At 49.4% G+C, this 22,961-nt stretch overlaps 5 protein-coding genes across 8 annotated transcripts; 3 read left to right on the top strand and 2 right to left on the bottom strand.

Moving 5' to 3' along the window:
* The first annotated feature begins 43 nt into the window (after positions 1-43).
* Positions 44-914, top strand: LOC118508294 (single-stranded DNA-binding protein, mitochondrial). Its single transcript, XM_036047943.1, has 4 exons — positions 44-152; positions 221-299; positions 404-512; positions 601-914. The coding sequence occupies exons 1-4, from the start codon at positions 138-140 to the stop codon at positions 812-814; spliced, it is 417 nt and encodes a 138-aa protein (XP_035903836.1). The 5' UTR covers positions 44-137; the 3' UTR covers positions 815-914.
* Positions 915-2,792: 1,878 nt separating this feature from the next.
* LOC118508293 (G2/mitotic-specific cyclin-B3) lies at positions 2,793-6,167 on the bottom strand. Its single transcript, XM_036047942.1, has 4 exons — positions 5,601-6,167; positions 5,318-5,522; positions 3,883-5,256; positions 2,793-3,793 (listed from the first exon to the last, which is right to left on the bottom strand). The coding sequence occupies exons 1-4, from the start codon at positions 5,940-5,942 to the stop codon at positions 3,474-3,476; spliced, it is 2,241 nt and encodes a 746-aa protein (XP_035903835.1). The 5' UTR covers positions 5,943-6,167; the 3' UTR covers positions 2,793-3,473.
* Positions 6,168-6,800: 633 nt separating this feature from the next.
* LOC118508292 (5-aminolevulinate synthase, erythroid-specific, mitochondrial) lies at positions 6,801-16,445 on the top strand. 4 transcript variants are annotated; one of them, XM_036047940.1, is made up of 2 exons: positions 6,801-6,957; positions 13,995-16,445. In XM_036047940.1, the coding sequence occupies exon 2, from the start codon at positions 14,052-14,054 to the stop codon at positions 15,792-15,794; it is 1,743 nt and encodes a 580-aa protein (XP_035903833.1). In that variant the 5' UTR covers positions 6,801-6,957; positions 13,995-14,051; the 3' UTR covers positions 15,795-16,445. The 4 variants fall into 4 exon arrangements, with proteins under 4 accessions (XP_035903833.1, XP_035903834.1, XP_035903831.1 ...); XM_036047941.1 differs by lacking the exon at positions 6,801-6,957 and adding an exon at positions 8,531-8,671; XM_036047938.1 differs by lacking the exon at positions 6,801-6,957 and adding an exon at positions 11,463-11,731.
* A 567-nt stretch (positions 16,446-17,012) lies between these two features.
* LOC118508291 (protein SEC13 homolog) lies at positions 17,013-18,239 on the top strand. The gene has a single exon (XM_036047936.1). It carries the CDS (start codon positions 17,158-17,160, stop codon positions 18,127-18,129), a length of 972 nt encoding a protein of 323 aa, XP_035903829.1. The 5' UTR covers positions 17,013-17,157; the 3' UTR covers positions 18,130-18,239.
* On the bottom strand, positions 18,225-22,911 carry LOC118508289 (helicase SKI2W). Its single transcript, XM_036047933.1, has 5 exons — positions 22,755-22,911; positions 20,343-22,673; positions 19,332-20,097; positions 19,076-19,254; positions 18,225-18,680 (listed from the first exon to the last, which is right to left on the bottom strand). Exons 1-5 carry the CDS (start codon positions 22,764-22,766, stop codon positions 18,318-18,320), a joined length of 3,651 nt encoding a protein of 1,216 aa, XP_035903826.1. The 5' UTR covers positions 22,767-22,911; the 3' UTR covers positions 18,225-18,317.
* Between the last annotated feature and the right edge of the window lie 50 nt (positions 22,912-22,961).

Below are 22,961 nucleotides of genomic sequence, written 5' to 3'. Positions count from 1 at the left end.
TAGCTATAGAATATAGTTTAAAATTTGTTGCTCCCTTGAGGGTTAATTTCAAACGTTTCGCAACGACCGGCATTTTTGACAGCCGCGTTTGTTTACATTATTTTTGCCGCAGTACAAACGAATCAGCAGCTACCGATATGATTTCCTCGAATGTAAGTAATGCTACCGAAATTTGTACGAAATTTGCTATATTACGGCATATTTTAACACTTGCTTATAGTTATTTCAGATTAGCAAGTTAGTTGCGCGTGGTGCGCTTCATCGTGCGTACTGTACAGATCCTACGCGTATAGAGAAAAGTAAGTAATGGCGCTGCACATTTGGCGCAATTCGCTTCGTAATATAAGCGTAACAATCGCTCATTTATCGTATATATCATTCTCCTTCTTTTTTATATATCTAGCTGTAAACACTGTAACGCTGTTAGGTCGCGTTGGTGCGGATCCACAAAAGCGCGGGAATGATGAACATCCGGTGGTTATGTTTTCCGTAGCAACACACTCCAACTACAAGTACTGTGCACGGCCTGCAGACCGGTCGACGGTCGATCACCAGTCGAAGCGCAAAAACACTTACCATCTCGCTATGCTTATTACACAGATACGAATCGGGCGATTGGATGCAGAAAACGGACTGGCATCGGGTGGTAGTGTTCAAGCCGGGTCTTCGCGATGCGGTGATGTCCTACCTGAAGAAAGGTCAGCGTACGATGGTCACCGGCAAGATTACGTATGGTGAAATTACGGACCAGGAGGGCAAACAGCGGGGCACTACTAGCATCATTGCGGATGACGTTATCTTTCTCCAGAACTAAGCGCCCGTGGAAGGGGCGTATTTTTGCATTTGTTGTGTACAGTTTACTAGCGCAGTAGCATAAGGAGAAGAAGTAAAGTTTCCTTTTTTTTGGAAGTGTATAGCGGTTTGTTTTGTATTTTATAACGATATATGAGACTTCTTGGTGCATAAAATCAAGGACAGGGGTGGGTTGCGGAAGGTTTTCGAAAACCATCTAAATCAAGCACTTTCTTGCCTTATACCATGATGATGATGAATTAGTTTTGTTGTTTGTTTCTTAACTGGAATCGTGGTTCATCTTCCGATTCCTGATATCTTCGCTGTGGTAAAGAAAGGCCGACATGCACCGCAATTGAATTCGTATTTTCAGACGAGTCCTTTTCTTCGATCCCGTAGTTTGAGTCTCGTCCATGATTATGAACGTAACCTAGGATCGTTTAGCGGATGTATGCTCGTTCACTGATCGTCGTCGTCCCAAGTTGTCCGGAACAAGTTCTTTTCGCTCAAATCCCATCTGGACTACACCCTGTACTAACATTGGCTACCCTTACACGGGCAAAATCAAGCCACGGAAAGCCAGCAATAGCAGGCCAAGACCTCTCGAGGTTGTAGAGCCACGTAAGAAGAAAGAAGCAGTCCTTTTCGATATGGCTCAACTAGTCTGTTGCTTTGTCCACAGAAATGGAACATTGGCTAAGATATTTCATTGGACCTCATTGAACGTTTATCGTTGAATGTAGGCGATCCTCCATATTTGAAAGCACGTTATTGTTGAGTGTGATTTACCCTCAAATATGCTTGTGTATTTTTTTCGCCAGCAAGAAGACGATTCCAGTCCCTTTTCGCTAGGTTGTGGTCGGCTGGCTATCACAGGACAATAACGATTATCCACGACCGACCAAATCTCCGCTCTACGGCAGATCCTCCAGAAGTACCGGGAGCTCCTGATCTCCACGCAACAGCTGCTCATCCACAGCAAGGCTGCCTACGATACCGTAGTTCGGACCGAGCTATGGGACATCATGCGGCAGTACGGTTTCCCTGCGACGCTGGTACGGCTGTTGTGGGTTACGATGGACAGTGTGCAGTGTGCATTGTCTAACATACTGTCAGAATCGTTCGAATCTAATCGGGGAAAAAGGCAAGGGGACGGACTACCTTGTCTGTTGTTTAACAACGCTCTCGAAGGTGTCATGGGAAGCAGTGGTGGATCAAGATATTTGGAGGACCCGAGCGTAATGGCAGTTCCCACGCCGAAGAGACCCCCCGAAACCGACGAGGTCCTGACCGGCTGCTCCTTCCGCTCTTAGGTTGATCCGCCACTGATGGGAAGCGCGAGGTTCGACATCAGGGGAACGATTTTCACCCAGTGTCTCCAATTCCTTGGCTTTGCGGATGACATCGACCATCGGATGGACATATGCGGCGGTGTGCGAGACGTACACCAGAGTATTGTTTAACGGCGACGATCGTAACTTCGGACAATAACGTAAGCAGCAAAATCCGAAAGCGCATTGTTCAGGGGAATCGTGCCTGCTACGGGCTCCACAGGCTCCTGAGATCCAGAAGACTCCAACATTTCGCACACTGACACGGCCGGTAGTACTCTACGGGCCTACGAGTCCTGGACTATGCTGGTGGAGGACACCCCACCAGGAAGGTGCTCGCCAGCGACCCGTTCGTCACGACGCGTAGAGAAGCGGAGCCACAGCGAAGTCGTTGGCTGGACCGAGTAGAGTCAAACCTGAAGGGGATCGGATGCAGCCGGGGGTGGAGGACACCAAGCCATATCTATTTGGACGTGCTCCATCGAAGCAGGCCAAGATAGAAGAACAAGAACGTTCATCGAACTATTGCTTGGATCATTATATATGTAAGACAGAAACGATGCTGTAATTGGATAAATGGCCAACCTTCCACCTTTTGTTCCTTACCATTTAGTTTCTCAAAGTGAGTGTAACTTACCAAATCAAATATCAAATGAAATTCACTTTCCGTCTGGTGTAGTTTCCACAGTAAAACACATTTATTTGATATTACATGTAGCGCATGTTTATAAAAAAACATTTGCGCAAAAATCAATTCATAGTACAAGAACGCTTCTACCTTAACACGAGAGATGACGTCGAGAGCAATCGTCAGTGGTTTGTTTTTCGATTTCTAGTTTGCTCAAATATCAGTCTCATTTGCAAGATCGTCTTGCCGAACACCGCTAACGTCCTAGCCTTAGTTAGTTACAACACATGGACTCATTAATGTAGGAAAATAAACAACAGCAAAAAAAAACGCAATTAAATGAGTAATAAATGAATGGAAAAGAAAAAAAAGACTTAATGCTAACACGAGGGGAGATGCGCACGCTCCTACCACCAGCTGTTTCTTGGCACGCGATGATAATGTGAAATGGCTGGCAAGCAGAGTTGTTGCTGCAGAGCATTTAGCTATTAACGTAACAATTCGTGATTTACACGACGGGGTGGAGGGGGGCTCTTAAAAGGCATCTTTCCCCGGTGTTTCTTGGTCAGTGAATGAAATTTCTTACATTTTATTTAGTGCAGGAATTAACGACGTTACCTTCATGTGCTGAGTTCACGATCAGACCCACAACGATCAGCCACCACCGTTCATTTCGAAAGGGGAAATGCTTTGCTTTGTCGGGTTTGAAATTTGCTCATTTGTTAACGGTCGTCGTCGTCGTGGTTGCTGTTGGTGGTGCTGGTTGAAGAAATGGCTACGCTTTCTTTGGCTGCTGAGATCGGAAGGATTGTTGCTGCCTGGGCAACAGTGACAGTCGTCGGTACGGTGGGTGGTTTTGCAACAACCGAAACGTTAGTGGTGGCAAACAGTTTTTCCAAGCTAGTGATGACGGGACGTTTGGCCACCTCGAAGAAAAGCTCGTGCGAGTATTTCTTGTGCACGGTGTCGAAGGAATACTGCCGAGAGCACATACCGTTATTGAGCAATTTGATCGTCTCCTTAAACTGTTCCACCTTGTAACCTGCAAACGGAAAGAAGTGATATAGGATTGATTTCTGGCACTCACTGCAAATAGTGAACCGCTGCCGAATAAATTGGCAATAGACGTACTTGAGTAATGTTCGAGCGTTTCGTTCCATCCCGGCTGGTCCAACATACGCCGGGCGATGAAGAGTGCGGCACAAGCAAGCTTCGAATCGCGCACATGCACCGTGTGGTAATCCATCAGGCTCGTTTCAAGGATGTAGCGGGCCAGCGTGAGCGTCATCATCGGGATGCGGTTGACGCGTGCGTACCGGCGCAGGAAACGGTACGATAGCGGAAACCCGAGATCATACTCGATCGTACGGAACACTGTACGTTCCATCTTCAGCAGGTCCGTGCGGTCGTAAGCGCCGTCGCAAAAGTACACAAAATCATCGACCGTCGGAGGCAAGCGTTCGTCGTACTTGGAAGCGATCAGCATACCGGCAATCCCCACAAGCTGCAGCACTTCGTGACCGATCGTCACACGGGAAAGGTATGTGTCCAATATCTTTACCGCCAGGTAGAGCGTTTCATGGTTCAGCTCGAACGTTTCCTGGATCTCGATCATCCAATCGACCAGCAGGGCACGCATGCGCTTCGTCAGGTGCTTCTGCCGTCCCATGTAGTCCGGTATTTTGTAGGCGGGCTCTCGGGCCTTCAGATACTCAAAGATGTCCTGTGCGTACTCCGACACCTGGTAGATATCGTTCCAGTAGCATAGATCGTAATCCTCGATGCCAGCCGGCGGTGGTTTGCGTGGCACACCGATCTCAGCCGTTGCGGCACGGGTTAGGGCGACATTTTCTTCGATTGACATTTTCCATGGGCCAGTATCATCGTCTACGGGCTTCGGTGCTTTCGCCTTCTTGTCGAGGATCGGCAGTGAGTCGACGGTCTTTTCGATAACGGTTGGCACAATTACGTTGGCTTTGGTCAATGTAGATGATGTGCCTGCTGCCGCATCCAAATGTTCGACCGCCGTCACATACAGCGAACTGTCCTCGAATTCGCTGGAACCCCGACCACCAGCACGCTTTGGCTTCGCAACGTTTGCTGCCGCTGGCTGTGGTTTCTTGTATTGCACCGCAACCTCACCTTTCGGACCTGCCTCTGGGGCGCCATCGGCTTTGCTGCCGGAAGGGGCCGTAGCTGCATCTTCGAAGTTTTCCACCGCCGTCACGTACAGTGAGTTGTCGCTCGCTTCAAACTCGCTGGACGCACGGGCCCGTTTTGGCTTCAGCTCGGAGCGTTTCGATAAAGCGTTGCTGCTGACGGTTGGTTGAGCCTTTTTCTGCTCGGCATAGTTTGCGGCCTCGTGCTTGGTACTTTCTGCTTCTTCCACAATAGCTGTCGTTCGAGCTCGCAAAACGTTCTTCCACGATGCTCGGTTATCAGGCACAAGCGGTGGTTTCGATTTGCCCTGCAGCTCGATCTCCGCTTTACGTTGCTGTGCAAGGGCTGGCCGGACAACAAATGGTATTATTGTTCTGCTGCTGCGACCACAAGGGCCATAACTTACCCGCTACTGTGAAGGTTTCTGATGACGACGACGACGACGATGGCACATTCTCTTTGTCCTTGATAAGCGCGACGGGCTTTTCTTGCTGCTGCAGCTTCTGATTTGTCTCTACGGCTTGCTGCTTTCGCATGGCAGCGCGCGTCATGATCCTGGGAACGCCATGAATCTTCGGCACTTTATTCTTCTTGAAATGTTGATCATTTGGCTAGGAATAGAAACACCACAGCATTCTCGTTACACGACACCCGTCATACACACTTTCCCGTATTATGCTTTAACGTACCTTCCATGTTGGTTTGGTGCCAACATCTGCAGCCGCTTTCGACGACAATATCGGCTTGCTCAGGAAGTTGGTCATCTTGCTTTTCAGCACCGCCCCGATGGTCGACGTTGTGCCCGTTGTTGCTTCGGCATTTGTAAGATTACCGAGCGCAAACCGTTTAGCACCAATCTCTTGCTTGGCAAGGCTCATGTCCGCTTTGCGCTTGGTACCCTTTTCCACCATTTCGTCAGGACAATTGCGAAGCGGACTGTGGGAACTTTTCGGCATGACGATGCGGTTACCGTTCACGGCAACAGCTGACGGTTTAAGGGCGATGGTGTTAAAATTGCTGTTCGATGCCATCGTCGTCGGCTGTCCCTGGCTAAACTTGGGCGATGCGATGCGTGCGCGGGCAAATTGTGTGCGTCCTGGTCCTTAGCCTACAGGTTCCAGATGGCCGTTAAGAAAAGCTTGTTCAAAGGTGTTCGAAGAAGCGGCAGACAATGCGTACATTGGGCAGGTACGTACATCTCAAACCCTACTTGACAACAGGGATACATTTGACGTTGCACCGCTCTGAAACAAGGTATGTAGATATAGAAGGTAGAGTTGTTTAGAGCAAATTGACATTTCTCGACCTGACATAACAGTTCCGAGGTGATCAAGGGGAAGGGTATTGAGAAGAGTGACAACAGCATCGGAGGAGGCTCCGGTGGTGGTATCGCTTGCGGTTTTTTGACGAAAAATGCAACCAAATATCGTCAATCGTCTGTGGGACAACACTTAATATGCGAAGATGACCCATAAATTAGCGAAATTGCTCAAAGGACTGAGAATCGAGGCTGTTTGTTCATGTTGGTAGCCCCATACCATATGTTTTTGTAAACAAACTCTGACATAACTCGACTAAAATGTCGCCCTGTCAAATCGATAAAAATCCACCTTCTAAATACATACACCTTGCTCTGAAATGGTCGCTTGGATTGGAGTTTTTCGGGGAAAAAATATAGCCCCAGTAGTAAGAGCAACAGTTTTATTAAGGAAAAAAAATGTAAATGAAATAAAAAAGCATGATCTACATATGATAATGCGCAACAGATATTTTTGGCCTCACAGGTGGTTCTTTGGGAATCTCGTTGCTTTGTTGCAAACCTCAAGTAAACTTTTGAACTCGATAACATAGACGAGGCGACCGAATCAGCCGATCCGAGCTGTCAGTGTGATTGCAAACTTTTGTTGTCTACAAAAATTGTTTCGCGATTCACTGGTGAAATCGAGTGTGTTTTTGTCGTTACTAGCAAAAGTATTGGAAGCTGCTACGGCTGCCCACAATCGGCCAGGACAGTAACCGAAAGTCCATACCGCAAGAGTTGCAAAGGTAAGTTTAGTTAGGGCGAAAGATTATTGTACCCCCATTGTGGCTTCAGCTCCGTAGTGCAGGAATTGGGGCGCATGTGAATCGTTCCAGTTATGTTGTGCACAATTATGCAATGGACTGGATACACAGCATATGCAGACTTTTGCTGTTGGCCTGGAGCAAATCTTTTCGTGCTGCTGCTGTAAAAGTAATTATTATAGAATAATTAAAGCAGAGAAAATTTTGCAATGGAAAATGCTAGAACGGCAATGTGATATAAGATTCCGCAATACGATAGGTAACCCCGTTGCATTGCATAATGTTTTGTTTGAACAAAAGCCAAGTGAATGGAGGTGTAAATTTAGCATCGTGCACTGTCGAACGGTTCAGCGAAGGTGCCCAATATCGTTCGATTAGGTTACCCATTGCAAACGCGCGCTCCGTTGCAAAGAACCACTGCCGAAGATTTCACAGATCGACCGCATGGGTGGCACGTGACAAGCTATAAATGGTGTTTTCTTCATGCACGGGAGTGTGAGGTGCGTTTCAAACTGTTCATTGCCGCCTTGCCGACCTCTCAACCAGACCTGTGTCCTTCGGGCAACAATTTTGTTTGATGTCACTCTGTTGCCAGATCCAGTTCGAACCAGTTTGCTTAGGGGGTTAACATATTAGCTGGCCTTGAGTTTTACTAAGCCCGTCGGATTTTTGTTGTTCTTTCGATTAATCTGATAAAAAAATACCTACAGCGCTGCAAGTGCAACAAGAGAATGTTGCTGATTAATGAAGGGTATTAATGTTTTTGATATGAAGAAAAGAGATTAATCCTTCATTACGTGCAGCGGATTATGAACGATTGATTTTTTTTGCTATCTGATGATCAACTCTCCTTTTTAGACCTCACGATAACAAGTTACCTTTCAGTCGTAAAATAGATATCAGTACATACACGAGCCGCAGCAAAAAAGCAACATCGACTGATGTAATCTATGTCACAAGTGGTTGCGTGCGGTTTGCCGACGAGTCACGATTAGAGCGCCCTGCTCGATTGGGTTCGCACAATCTTACACTCATTTCAACGTGACCGGCCTGTTGTGACCGGAAAATCTGGTCGTATAAAATCAAAAATGGAAAGTTTGTATGTGCTTTTTTTATATTATTTATTTCCCAAACACACGCACAAACAAACCGTCTGCTTGATAAAAAAAAAATCGCGATGATCAAGCTATGACCATGATGGAGAAGTTTTTTGCACTTGCCGTGACTAGGCAGAAACGGTTCAGAAAGGAGAGAGAGAGAGTGTGTTGCTTTGGTGGTGGCCAAAGGTTGTTTATTTTTTCGTACTGCATTTAAGGATTTTGACTAATAATTCGTCACCTTCCAAGCATGTGAAGGATTTAAACATTTCCGTGCCAAACTCACAATAAGTGTGTGAAAAAACGCTGTCGTATCCGCGAGCAGACACGCGTGGCGATATTTGAATTAACCCTAGCACCACACCACCACAAGTACACGCTCGCCACGATTCTTCGCACCACATCACGGTGGAAGGGAGGATTGGCTAGCGACAGCAGGATTGTGTCCAGTCACGACTGCTTGCCAAGTAGTCACTGGCAGTTTGAAGTGAACCTCCATCATCCACGGAACGTTTCGCAGCTAACGAGATTTCTTTTCCCAACGTGTACGTTCAGTCTCCATAGCAACAAGGGCTTGCTCGAACAGCGCAGACGAAAAAGTAGGTTGACAAAAACGAAAGCTTCAAGCAAGTTTACGTTCCTCGCGAGGGAACTTGGATAGCTTGGCCAACGATAGCCAAGTATACATGTGCGTGGGTGTGTGTGTGTGTGCTGAATATTTTTTCAGACAAAATAGTTTAACTTGGGGTGCCAAGTTCTCTGCTGAAAGAGGAGGACATACAAGGACACAATAATCCTTCCAAGCTATGATGTGTAAGCAAGTTCTGAAACCACCTGAAACTAAGCAGAACAACAGTTCAATGTCCGATAGGTTTCGGCAGGTGATGTAATGCCACACCGTGTTAAGGATTAATGATTGATCGTGTTGTGAAGAATTGTGTGAAAGGTAAAGCTCGTCAATTAGCTCGCAAAGCTCGATAAGGGTTTGCCCGCATTACTCACCTATCGCCCAGCCTAGGTCCAGTATTTTGCATGAAACACGGATCACACAATCGTGTAGCATTAAGTTGTTTCAAGTTGAGGTAGCAGTGTGGAAATCCACAAACCACCCTCTCCTATCTTACCAGTAACCTTTGCTGACTTTCTGTCAAAATCACTCAAGTGCTGTCCGCCCGGAACGATAATCTCTCGAGTATTTTGCAAGACATTGTGTACTTAACGAGAGATGATCAGCCCAGTGGTACGAAGCAGAGAATCTGTTTCCGTCGGAGGCAGCTTGCGATAGGTTTTATTTCCTTGTTTTTCGTTATGAACTCTAGCCCCGACATTATGTTTCGAGGGTATCATCGCTTGGTTATGCAGTCTGTCCTTATATAGCTTTGTTTTTTTTTTTTTACGGGAAGTATTATTTTTCTGTAGCTCTATAGTTTTTGTTTTACAGAAGAAGCTCTACAAGTACACGACGGATTGCTTCAAATGCACGGTGCTTCTTTTTGGTTTATGTTGCCAAGTATTTGCCATTTCAAATAAGAGGGAAGTATCGCATTTCTACTGATAAAAATCTTTTTGTGGTTGAACAAAAATCCATAGCGATAAAGCTGGGTCCACCACTCAACCATCACCAACGTACAGAGCAGTACGGCCTTTATCTATCGGCCTGCAAACGGTTAACATGGACGTGTTTTTTTGCTCTTGGTGCTCTTGCATTTATTGATGACCTTCTCAACACTAAATCAACTGTTTAATGTAGTATCACGTTTCAAGTAAAAAGGTCCGTATGAAAACTCCTCAGTCTGAATGACTAGACAAAAGGTATTGACTATTCGAGCGGTGCTGATGATTGTGCATTTTTTACGATGTTAACTGCAATTTAAATATATGTAGCATGTAAACATATGTTAAATACGCACATGAATTAGCAATTAATCAATTAGTATAAGTAGATTGATCATTTTTAGAAAAAAGGCTTTGTGCGATTTGGGACTCTTCTCATAGATGGTGCCATTATGTTGGATAAAAAATGGTTGTTCTTGTGGCGCTAAAACCGCAAAAGATTGTTTGGCCAACTGTTTCTGGCTTTCTGTTACTTGATTTTACCCGTAGCTGGTCAGTCAGTCCTGGGTGCAGAATGTTAATGGTTAGAAAAAGAAGGATAGTGATAGCTTCAAAGAGACGTTTCAGTGGCCGAGACGGTTTGCAAGGCTATACTTCCCGGCTCCGTGGATCTTCCAGCACTATCATAAGTCTAGTGCGGCATGATCCAACAGGTCGTTTAATCAAAATTAAATTAAAATAAATTTTCTTACAGTTTCATATAGCTTCATGCTAAAACATGAATTTATTGGTGATTGCTAGAGAACGGCTTGGTGCGTTGCATGAATTTTCTCACAGATGACGCCACTCATTTAAGCATGTTGTTAAGGAAATAAAATCCCTGTCAACTACTTCTTCTTCCTCTTTGGCACTACAACCTCGAGAGGTCTCGGCCTGCCATACCTGGCTTTCTGTGTCTCAATTTTACCCGTTGCAAAGTAGTCAGCTTTACGTACGGGGAGGCGGGTCTGGATGGGATACGACCTGTCAACTACGCCTTGTAGAAAAGTTGTATTAAGAAATAGTTACAAAATGCATTGTGAAATTCAACTAGTGCTAACCCTGATCGCTTCCACTTGCGTTTCGATTTCAAATACGCACAGTTTCCTGGCCGGCACTGAATAGGCAGGCAAGTAGCGAGGCCAAACGAGACTTGAGCAGTGCGAGATTTAAGTCACGAAAATCCGTTCCCTTTTTTTCATCATGGTCAGCTCTATCTGACATGGTCACGGTCAGAAGATAATGTGGATTAGGATACTAGTGTGTGATCAGCAATGTACTGTGATATCGATAATTTATCATAGCTCCTATTATTTCAATCACAATTTGTGCTAATGTTCACACAAAGTAAATTATAATGCCTTTTCTCCTGCTCAATCCTCCCAGGAAACGATCAATCAATACAACTCCGGCAGAGCGACTGAGTTTACTTTGCACCTCAGTCACACAAACAAATGTGCTTGAAAAATAAGTTTGTTCAAACGGTACGCGGCATCTCCAATAAATGGATGGGAACAACATGAACAGTTTTTTTGCTCTCTACCAACTTTGTATGGCACGTTTTATCGCGTGGGTTCTTGGTACAAGTGTTATTTCCTTTTTACTACTCCCTTTGCCAGCACAGTTGGGTCGTTTTGTTCGGCACTTCCTTAACTTTGGACGTAACATTAACGAAACAAAATAAGCAATCGACTATTCGTAGCGTAGAAGAATCGATACAAATAAGCGCTCGCGATTATCGAAACGCGCGCGTGTTTGCTGAAGCAGCCCTTGGACCCGATAAGAAATTACTTACCCGCACGAAACCCGTTCGAACAGTTCTCATTTGCCATTCGAATTCGATTGGCCAGGGCATCGTGCAGCAAAGTAGCGAAGACAGTCAGGGGAGTTATTAAAATTCATCATCGTTGCATCTCGTTCTATTTTGTTTTTTTCTTTTTCTGTGTTCTGGTGGCCACAACCTTGTGGCTAATATTTCCCTTTGGTCAGTTGTCTATCTGTTGCCCCTAAGTACACTCTCCACTACGAGCTGCTTGCTGTCTGCCCCGGCGGTGATGGTTTCAAAGGTGAGACTTTCCTTGACCAAACCGACAGACTCAAATCGGCACTTGCAGGCGGTGTGCAATCTATTGGGACCGCGCACTCGGCAGCATAATCGCCACCTTGTCCGAGCAGATTAAGGCGATCATTAAGGGGACTGCTAGCCTAGCACGAGGGTGCAGGAAATCTATCTCTCGGGAGCTATTCAGGGGTGGTTGGTTTGCAGATTGACGACAGCTTCAGGCACGGTTCAGTATATAAAACGATTGCCACCCAGCTCGCCGATCACCAGTTGCCGATCTGGTGCGGATCGTGGATCGCGTATATAGTGGTGACGCTCCTTCTTTTCATTTCAACGCGACCTCACCTGATGTCTTTCGCGAGCATAAATGGCCCTATAACTACAGTCTGTGCGTGTGTGTGTGTGCGTCTGTGTCTCCCACTCTCAAGACGGTTTCCTCTCAAAGCTTTGTGAATGCCCTGCGTTATTAGACCCTCACAGTGACCTCCTCTAGTGTGTAGTGCCGGTGGTGGTAATTCTTTCTGATACTACTCGTTGCCGAAGGTACCAAGACGTTTCGAAAGTGTTAAGCCCTCCAGAAGTAACATGAGCGACTGACGAGTGGTGTTGGTTGCGATAGTATAGCACAGCAATTTTAGCTCATGGGCTGAAGCGCTATATGGATGATAAAGCACGTGGATAATTGTAAAATTGGCTAATAAAAGTGCATGTAAATGTTGCCAGTCTTGGTGCAAATTTTACATACGAGTGTTCTAAGCCTAGCTGCAACAGAAGATTGTCTCTGAACAACATCGTCATCACCAGTCGTCTGATTGATCCATCTTTAAATTACGGATTGGTGTTAAACGAGCGCCTCAATATGTTACAGGTTTGTTATGCTTTGACATGGAATGTACGGAAGTTGCCAATAAGGAAAAAAGATTTTTAAGAGTGTAAGGTATGCTGTTAAACTAATGGAGCGGTGCTACGTAAATGAAGAGCACTAACAACTGTCGACGCGGTATAGCTCTAAGCAAAGTTCACATTGCACAAGATAAGAGCAATGTTCGACGTGATAGCGTTAGTAGACGTAGTTTTCGTGCGTTCCCACGAGATGGCGTTGGAAAGCTAGATTTACTTAGTCGCGTGATCGGCAAACTTCTCTTCAAAAATGGGCTCAATCTTATATACTTATTGTAATTAATGATCATTAACGATGGCACTGTTAGTATGAGAGTGATCAACCCAACACTATCCCCATCGTCGTTTGCGTCATATGTCTCTTATGTACTTCTTCTTCGTTGGCACTATACAACCTCAAAAGGATTCCCGGCCTGCCATTTCTGGCTTTCTATGGCATGAAATTATCCGTAGCTTAATAGTCAAATGCTGCGTACGAGAGCTACGGTCTGCGTACGAGAGCTACGGGGTTGTTTTACCGCTTTAGGTGGAATTAATGCAGTCGATTTTATGAAATCTTGTCCCTGCTCTAATAAACTCAGAATATCGAATCTGGTCCATTAGCACCCAACAGCCTTTTAAACTCCTAAACATTGATAAAGAAAGCCTGGGGAGCTTGATGTCTACTCCGAATCATTGTGTCCTGGTGCCAGAGCTTAGGGTCATACAGTGAAGAAGAGGGTTCCCCCAATCGTCACTGTCCAGCTTAAGCATCGGTTTATAGGACTCTTGAAAAGGATTTTGCTGGTGGTGAGAACGATGTCGGAAGAAGATACTCCCAACCCTTTCCTAAGTGACGGTTAACAGATTATTTTCGGCAAACCACACCTCACAAGACCTAGTAGGAATGCACCAAATTTAGTTCAAGTAGTTGATCTTTAAATAATATCTCAAAAAAAGGGATATTGCGGTGACTTGGAATGCGTTGGCCTTGACCGTTTGCTCGCACAGACCAGCTTAGTGTATGCAAACTATCGACCCTCGTGGAACTAACAAGACGCCTGCTTCACGCTGGTGCCAGATGACGTAAATGCAGACTCTGGGGTCTGACGCTCCTCGTCCCATGGAGCACTGTACAGAATTTGCAATTCGAATGTTTTGCTTGGCAAATTGTGTGACCCAACCCGTACGAAATAAATTTGAATTGGTGCGCGGTTGCTGGCCGAAGAATAACGGACGTCCAAACCTTTACCTTTCCCTTTTTGGACGCAATTTGTTTGCTGATCCTCACAAAGGTCATTCGTCAATGTAACTTTTGATTTAAATATTTGCGAATTAATTTTTTGTTAAATCCGGTTTCCCTTCTTTCTCGCCTTCTGTCTGTGCAGCTCTTCAATCTAACCACCTCCCAGTTCGTCGCACGCACGGTAAGCAGCATTAAGAAGATGCCTTGCCCGTTCCTGACCCGTCTGAGCACGAGCTACGTGCGCAACTACGCTCCGGCCCTGCTCAAGGCGTACGGTGCCCAGTGTCCGGTGGTGCAGCGTACCATCTCCTCGCTGCAAGGTTCGCAGGCCGGTGCGGCTGCCGGTGCTGGAGGATCCGCCGGCGCGCAGGATGTAGCGCCGAAGAAGGAAACCGAGACGCGCCGCAATTTGAGCTCGCTGCAGCAACCCAAGCCGCAGCAGTCGGAACCGTCGCCGGCTGCCGGCAAACCGGTGGCATCGAGCGGCACGAAAAAGTGCCCGTTCCTGAGTACGGCAGCCCCGCACGTGAAGGAGCTCGGGGCGGAAAGTGTGGAAGTGCCGACGGAGCGCACGTTCCAGTACGAGGACTTCTTCCACGAGCAGATCCTGCGCAAGAAGCAGGACCACTCGTACCGGGTGTTCAAGAAGGTGAACCGGCTGGCGGCCGAAGGCCAGTTCCCGCGTGCGCTCGAGTACTCCTGGGGCGAACGACCGATCACGGTGTGGTGCTCGAACGACTACCTTGGCATGTCGTGCCATCCGGAGGTGAAGCGAGCCGTTGCGGACGCGCTCGAAACGTACGGCACGGGAGCCGGTGGAACTAGGAACATCTCCGGCAACTCGATGAACCACGAAAAGCTGGAACATCGGCTGGCCGAGCTGCATCAGAAGGAGAGCGCGCTGCTCTTCACCTCGTGCTTCGTGGCGAACGATTCGACGCTGTTTACGCTCGCGAAGGCCCTCCCCGGGTGTCACATCTTTTCCGACGCCGGGAACCACGCCTCGATGATACAGGGCATCCGGAACAGTGGTGTGCCGAAGCACATCTTCCGCCACAACGATCCGGCCCATCTGCGCGAACTGCTGCAGCGTGTCGATCGGTCGCTGCCGAAGATTGTCGCGTTCGAAACGGTCCACTCGATGACGGGAGCGGTCTGTCCGCTGGAGGAGCTCTGCGACATCGCGCACGAGTACGGAGCGCTCACGTTCGTGGACGAGGTGCATGCGGTCGGGCTGTACGGGGAGCACGGGGCAGGGATTGGAGAGCGCGAGGGACAGCTGCACAACATGGACATCATTTCCGGCACGCTCGGCAAGGCGTTCGGCAATGTGGGCGGTTACATTGCCGGGACGTCGCTGCTCGTGGACATGATCCGGTCGTATGCGGCCGGGTTCATCTTTACCACCTCGCTACCGCCGACGGTACTGTGCGGTGCACTGAAAGCCGTTGACATTCTCGCATCGGAAGAGGGCCGCGAGCTGCGCGCACGTCACCAGGAAAACGTGCGCTACCTGCGCCAGCGGCTGCAGGATGAAGGGTTCCCGGTGGAACATACGCCCAGCCACATCATTCCGGTAAAGATCGGCAATCCGCGCGAGTGCACGGAGGTGTCGGACCAGATGATACAACGCTTCGGGCATTACGTGCAGGCCATCAACTATCCGACGGTGGCGCGCGGTGAGGAGAAGCTTCGGCTGGCTCCGACGCCTCACCACACGCGTGCCATGATGGATGAGATGGTGCGCGACATGAAGGTGGTGTGGCAGGATCTGAAGATGCCGCTGGGCGGCAAACACTGCCCGGAAGAGTGCGCGTTCTGCCGGAAGCCGCTGCTGTTCGATCGGTTTGAGGCGCGCACCAGCGCCACGGCCGCCAGCTGCGCCCGGGAGCTCAACTGCCAGATACCGAACTGCCCGCAGATTGCTGCCGTGGCCAATTAGATGGCGTGGAGCATTATTTGTTTTGGGCTTTGGAGGTGTTGGGAAAGCAGAGCAGGCAATGGCATATCGGGCGTAACTTAACATTTCGGGACCGTAATCTCTATCCGGGGTTGCTCCGGGCGGGAGCGTGATTTCTGACTCTCTGTCTCTCTCCCTGTCCGCTAGATTTATGTGTGTGCATGTGTGTAGGTGCAAATTGAACACTGTTCACTGTTGTGACTGGCTTTACTGATTGTTGGTTGTTACTTCCGTGCGTGCGCGGAACCGTTCCGGGGAGGCATTTGAGCTATACACCTATTTGCTTTACGTGCGAGGTTTCTAAGGCCGCTCGCGCTCTTGCTGAAAACAGCGGTCCATTGGCCCATCCTTCATTCCAGTCGTAGTTACCGAGCTTATTATTTGTTTGTTAGTTTGTTTCTGTTTTATTTATTCCACCATCCCCCGACGACCAGCAAAGCGGTCTCCCGTCTGGTGGTTATGTATGAGGCAATGTAGGAGAATCAAATCGAAATTTGTATCTGTTTTGTCAGGAGCTTTACGTCGATATGTCATTGACAATAAAATAGTTATTGAATCAAGAACGTCTATTCCACAAAAAGTATACTAATATACAGTCGGTTAATAAATGTGAATTCAAAACACTGGGATAAATGGTGTGCGCAATAAGCTTTCATCACTTTGGATAGCGTCCGAAATGAACGATATGAGATAAAGCCTGAGGACGAAATATGATGTTGCCTCCATCGTCCATTATCTGTTTGTGAATTTGACGAAAGTGTATTCGAATTTATTGATAGAATATCGCTTCGGGTCCTTTCAACATGCGGAAGATAGTAATTTCATACCACAGTCCTGTCGAACAAAGTTGTACGAAAGTGGAAGTTTACAGGAGGATTCGACGGTAGGTTAATCAGATTTATAGAAAATCTGGCTATCTTAAATTAGCCATTCTTCCTTTATATGTCGTCCGCGCGACCACGCACAAAGTAACATCAGACCGCAGTCACAGCACAACAAAATAAACTGACAGCATGCAGCAGCACCGTTGTGCTGGTCTGCACTATTGTTTAGTATATTTACTTTATCTACCCTGAAACACTTTCAACTTTAAAACTGTTTCTATTTTCTCGTCTGTTACCTTGTTTCGTAAGAAATGGTTAATTTTGTGCGCAAAAGCGGGGCAATCAACTGTCAAATCAGTTGTCCACGGTGCATTCCTGTGTGCACTAGATTGTCAACAGAGCTGTGTGTGTTTTGTTCCACGTCAAATATCAGTGGAAAAGGTTGCAAATACACACCGCAGGCGGCCGCAGAGAAATCTTTATTTTGCATTTATTAAGTACACACAGTATTCGGCTGCAAAATGGTGTCCGTGCTCAATACGATCGATACCGGCCACGAGGACATGATCCACTGTGCCGATGTGGACTACTACGGGCTCCGGTTGGCGACCTGTTCGTCGGACAATTCGGTCAAAATTTTCGACATCAAGAACGGCGCCCAAACGCTGGCGGCCGACCTGAAGGGTCACGGTGGTCCGGTGTGGCAGGTTGCCTGGGGCCATCCACGGTACGGCAATGTGCTAGCGTCCTGCTCGTACGATCGTAAGGTGATCGTGTGGAAGGAGGCCGGTCCGGGCGATTGGACCAAGTGGTACGAGTACAGCAACCATGACTCGTCCGTCAACTCCGTTGCCTGGGCACCGGCCGAGTATGGGCTGGTGCTGGCGTGCGGTAGCTCGGACGGTTCGATCTCCATACTGACCGCGAACGTGGAGGCCGGCACGTGGGACTGTAAGAAAATCCCGAACGCCCACACGATCGGCTGCAACACGGTGAGCTGGTGTCCGGCCACCGTGCCCGAGCCGGCGTTCGATCAGCGCCCGAGCAAAACGAACCTCGCGGTCAAGCGGCTGGTGTCGGGCGGGTGCGACAATGCGGTGAAAATTTGGAAGGAGGACGGCGACCGCTGGGAGGAGGAAAAGCGGCTCGAACTACACTCCGACTGGGTGCGGGATGTGGCGTGGGCCCCGAGCGTCGGTATGCCGCGGCATCAGATTGCCAGCTGCTCGCAGGACCGGCGCGTAGTGATCTGGACGAGTGACGATCTGGTCAGCTGGCAGCCGGCCGTGCTGCACAACTTCGACGACGTCGTGTGGAACGTGAGCTGGTCGCTGACGGGCAACATTCTGGGCGTTTCGGGCGGCGACAATAAGGTGAGCCTGTGGAAGGAAACGGGCGACAGCCAGTGGATCTGCATCAGCGAGGACACGAACAGCGCGTCCGGCGGGGCGGCGGCACAGAACAGCTTCATACCGGAGCAGCGGACACTGTAGTGTGTGAGGGTTAGTTTTGATTTTTTTTCGAGCGAGAATATTGCCGATTGGATTGTGTATTCCATTGTAACTAATGTAATCAATAAAGTACGTACTTTTAAAATATTAATGCCATGCCAGGTTTAGACGAAGATTTCATTTATTGCTGGCAAAACGAGGGAAAAAAAGGACCCCAATTGTCGTCCGTCTTACACCTCCCCGATGACGATCGGTGTGCTCGAGGTGTACAAACTGGCCGCAAACACGATGTCGCGCTTGATCGCATTCGACGCTTCCTCCATCTTGCTGTGCAGCACCGGGTCGCCAATGATCCGGGCCGCGTCCTTCACGTTGCACAGCGTTTCGTTTAGCTGCTGGATGCAGCGCACGATGATGCCTTCCTTAATGTCCGTCAGCACCATTATCTCGGCGAACGGTTTGTTGCGGGCCCACTCGTACACCACCTCGGTGAGGCCAAAGTTGAGCTCCTCCTTTTTGCACACATCCGTCACACCGTACTGCCGCTCGACCAGCCGGATGTCGTTCTCAACCTCGCGGAACTGTGCTTCGGCCTGGGAGGGAAAATTGGGGAGCAGAGTTTTGGTCAGTGTACGCACGCACATGGATACAATCGGAGAGTTGCTTGCAAGGAGTTTAGCGGCGAAGAGGGCCAATCGTCACCAATTCCTAAAAGTGGCCTGCTTGAACTCTTCTTCAAGGCCACATTTGCCGTTGATCTAATGGGCTCTTCTTAGGTCGTCCTTATGGCTGGCAGCTGCTGGATTGGCCTGCATCAACTTTGACCAATGTTGGCCTTCTAATTTTGAAAGCAACGCCAACTTGGACCTTCGATCTTAAAGCAACTTTAAAGTCTCAATGCCTACTGCACCCTCGAACTCATCCTTCTAGAGCAAATTATTCAGCAAGACCAATGCTTTGGAAGCTCGGCATAAGCTACCACCCTTACCTTCTGTAGTGTTTCAGTCAGCTTTGGCTGTACGTCCGTTTTTGCTTGAAACACCAAGCTCGACAGCAGGGCAGCAATTTCGGCCGGCTGCAGATCGGTCAGTATGTTACGCATCACCAGCTCCGTAATCATCAGCTCGTTCTGGCCCATCTCGCACGCAACTCGTCCCTTCATGGCCACTGAAACGAAACGCACCGTTCGTTGTTAACGACACCGAAACCGCTCCCTTCTGCTCCCATTTCCAAACGATCTCTACCTTGCTGCATCTCGTCGATGTACTTCAGCTCCTGGAGCACCTGCAGCTTTCGCTGGTAGTCCGGATACAGGGACATACTCTCGTACGACGCCTGATACTTCAGCTCGTCCAACTTTCGCTCCAGCTGCTTCCAATCAAACACGAGCGCAAACTCATGCTCAAAGTCGGCAATGTTTGTGTACGGCACCCAGCGACTCAACCGGTCCTGGGCGATCTTCAGCTGCTCCGACAGCTCCAGGTTCGTAAGATCACGCTGGAATCGCACACACTCGAGCGTACCGGTCACGGAACCGGCTTCGATTACCTTCGCATTCAGTTCGGCCAAACTTGCGACCGCTTCGACGGTGGCTTGCGACGGTGGTGCATCGCGGAATCGTGGAATGAGACGGTTTTCCCAGCTGCGGATGATGTTGCTTGCATCGCACTTGATCGTGTGCTTGGTCACCTCGATCAGGTTCGCTGGGCCGAGGGTAAGCACACAGTGTCCACCGACCCCTTCGGGCAGGAACGTTTGGTACGGGTACGCTAGCGAGAGCATCTGGTGCCAGAGCGTTCCCCGGTCGAGCGGTTCCGGGTGGGGCGGGTCCGGCTTTGGCTGGGTCTGTCCGTGGTCTAGCACCAGCACGACCAGCTTCATGTCCTTGTGGGATTGTAGCGATACGGAGAGCAACACTCCGAGCTTGTTGTAGTGATGGCCGTCCGTCACTACCACCACGCGCCCTACCTTCAGCTCGTTGATTGCTTTCGGTTGGCACAGTTGCTTGGGCTGAAATGTGTGTTGAGGAGGAAAAAACGGTCCTTTAGTAAGTAGGCGACAACGGCTCCGGTCTTCATACGGCACAACCAGCTTTCAAATCCCAGCAGGCAATGAGGACAGACTATCCAACGAAATGGAATCATTATGTCTAGTAAGCCAGAAATGGCAGTACTTCCTAACATAAAGGGCTAAACACGTACAGTCGAGCGATCGAAAATGATAGTTTCGTTGCTTGTTCAGGTGTTACCACTTACCATGAGCTCGCGCCAAAGGTCAATGTACTCGTGCGCTGCTTCGTAAAACTCGCATAAAGGTTTCAGATTGTCGCTGAGCTTGGTGAGCGAGGACATCTTCTCCTGCATCTTGCTCAGCTCCAGCTTGCTCTGGGGCATCTGCTGCCGCTTTCCAAACTCCCGAAAGCTGTGCAGCATCATGTTCTCCACCGACACCAGCTCGACGCGCAACAGGTACAGCATCATCGCGTACGTCAGCCGGAACTGGGATTCGAGCCGTATCGGTTTGCCCAGTATCATCGTTTTCAGCTCCCCGTCGGTGGGCAGATGCTGCTTGCAGAGGATAATGACCGTACCGGTCTTGTCGAGCCCGCGCCGTCCAGCCCGACCCGCCATCTGGGTGTATTCGGACGGTTGCAGTGGACGGACCGCCTGCCCGTCGAACTTGCGCGTACTGTCGAAGATAACCGTCCGGGCGGGCATGTTCACGCCCATCGCGAACGTTTCCGTGGCAAACAGAATCTTTACGAGCCCGCGCGCAAACAGCATCTCAACGATCTCCTTCAGGATGGGCAGGATGCCGCTGTGGTGAATGCCGATGCCGCGCTCGAGACAGGCCTGCATCTGCACCACCTGCGGCAGTGCACGGTCGGGCGGGATGAGCCGCTGCAGGCACTGCTGGAAGAAGGAGGTGATGGCGTACTTTTCCCGTGCCGTCGTCAGATCGCAGGACATGAGCGCTTCCGCATTGTTGTCGCACCGGTTGCGGGACAGCGTGAACGCCACCACCGGCAGCTTCTCCTTCTTTTGCAGATGATCGATCAAACCGACCCAGAGCGTTTGCTCCTGGCGCTGGCTATAAGGGCCGCCCGTTCGGCGGGTTGCGTTTTTCGCCTGCCTCGCTTCACAGCTTTCCTTTGCCCGGTGGTAACCCTGCGCCAGGAACTGGCTGTGCTCGTTCACGATCAGGAACGAATCGTCCTTCGATTTGCCACCGAATCCCGTGTACAGGTAGTGCTCGAGTGGAACCGGTCGCTTGGCGGTGCTTACGACCCACACGCGCTTCTTCTTCGTTTTGCCCACCCAGTTCGCAAACTCTATCGTGTTCGGTACGGTGGCGCTCAGCATCACGATGCACACGTGGTCGGGCAGCAGGATGAGCACCTCCTCCCACACGTGCCCCCGGTCTGAGTCGGTGATGTAGTGCACCTCGTCGAAGATGACGTACTCGAGGTCGCGCGTAATATCGCTGCCACAGTACAGCATCGAGCGCAGAATTTCCGTCGTCATGATGAGACAGGACGCGGTCGGATCGATCTGTATGTCCCCGGTTATCAGCCCCACGTCCTGGAAGGTGGTCTTAAAGTCGCGGTACTTCTGATTGGAGAGTGCCTTAATGGGTGACGTGTAGATCGTTTTCGTCATGTGCTTCTTGGACAGTGCTATCGCGTACTCGGCCACCACCGTTTTACCCGCGGACGTGTGTGCCGCCACAAACACGTGATTGTGCTCCTCCAGCTTTAGGATCGCCTGCTTCTGGAAGATGTCCAGCTCGAACGGAAACCTGTGCGCCATCGCCGGGATTTTGACGTAAAAATCATCCACCGGTTTGGAAATGTCGATCATTTCGGCCCATTCGGCCGACTGGGTTGCGTTGTTGCTAACGCTGGAAATTTGCAGCACCTGCCCGTCGGCTGTTTGCTTGCTTTCGACGCTCAGCAAACTTTCCTCATCGATATCGGCCGGAAGCTTGCGTTCCTCGTGCGGTGTTGCATTCTTTTCGCGTTGTGTCGTCGCGTCCGACAGCAGATCGAAACCATCCTCGTGCGCGATCGCTGACAGCAGATCGATCACCCCTCCGTCACCGATACCTTCGCTCCGTTCTGCCACGCTGCCACTCGCTTCAAACTCTACACCGGTTGCAAACCCCGGTGGACACGATTTCAGAGCGCCAGGTTCAAACATCGGGCTCGGCACCAAGTCCGCGAGCATCGTTTCCGGTTCATCGAATCCGCCGGGCCAGAAGGGAAAGTACGAGGCAGAGCCGCGGGCCGAATCCAGCGATTCGGTCGGTTCGCGCTGTAATGACATGGAATTTTTGGCCGTCGATCCCGCATTCTGGACCAGCGTTTCGACGAAATCCAACACCTTTCCGGTTTCCGGACACCGGTCGGGCACGATGCGCGTAATGATGGGTGCGTGCGGCACATCGTACAATTGGTCGATGGATGGGTGACGTGGTTCAAAGTACGGTTTCGGCTCGTGTATCGGGATTTTCGGTTCGAGAATGAACGCACGCAGCAGATCTTCCGTGTCCTCGATGATGGGGGGAGGTTCCGACAGCCAGGCCGGCTAGAATAACAATCGGTAGCAGATGTCAACAAAATGGAGCGCAAAGGAGCGACTGGCGATAAATGAACGGCGCAACTTTACATCGAAACTCATATTTTTCACGATTTCACAACGCCGGTGTATTTAAAAGGGCAAAAAATGCGATAAAACTCTTTTCGGGAGGCCAGACACCGCTCAGCCAGAAGAATACTTGTTGTTATTCGGCCTACTCGGTGTTTTTGTCAATATTGTTTGACAGTTGCTAGTAATAGCGTGGAGTTGAGTACTGGAGCGGTTCGATCGTTGTTT

This window comes from Anopheles stephensi, chromosome 2 (genome assembly GCF_013141755.1).
Source record: "Anopheles stephensi strain Indian chromosome 2, UCI_ANSTEP_V1.0, whole genome shotgun sequence".
NCBI lineage: Eukaryota > Metazoa > Arthropoda > Insecta > Diptera > Culicidae > Anopheles > Anopheles stephensi.
Note: the sequence above shows the minus strand (reverse complement) of the source record. Positions and strands in the feature narration are given on the sequence as shown.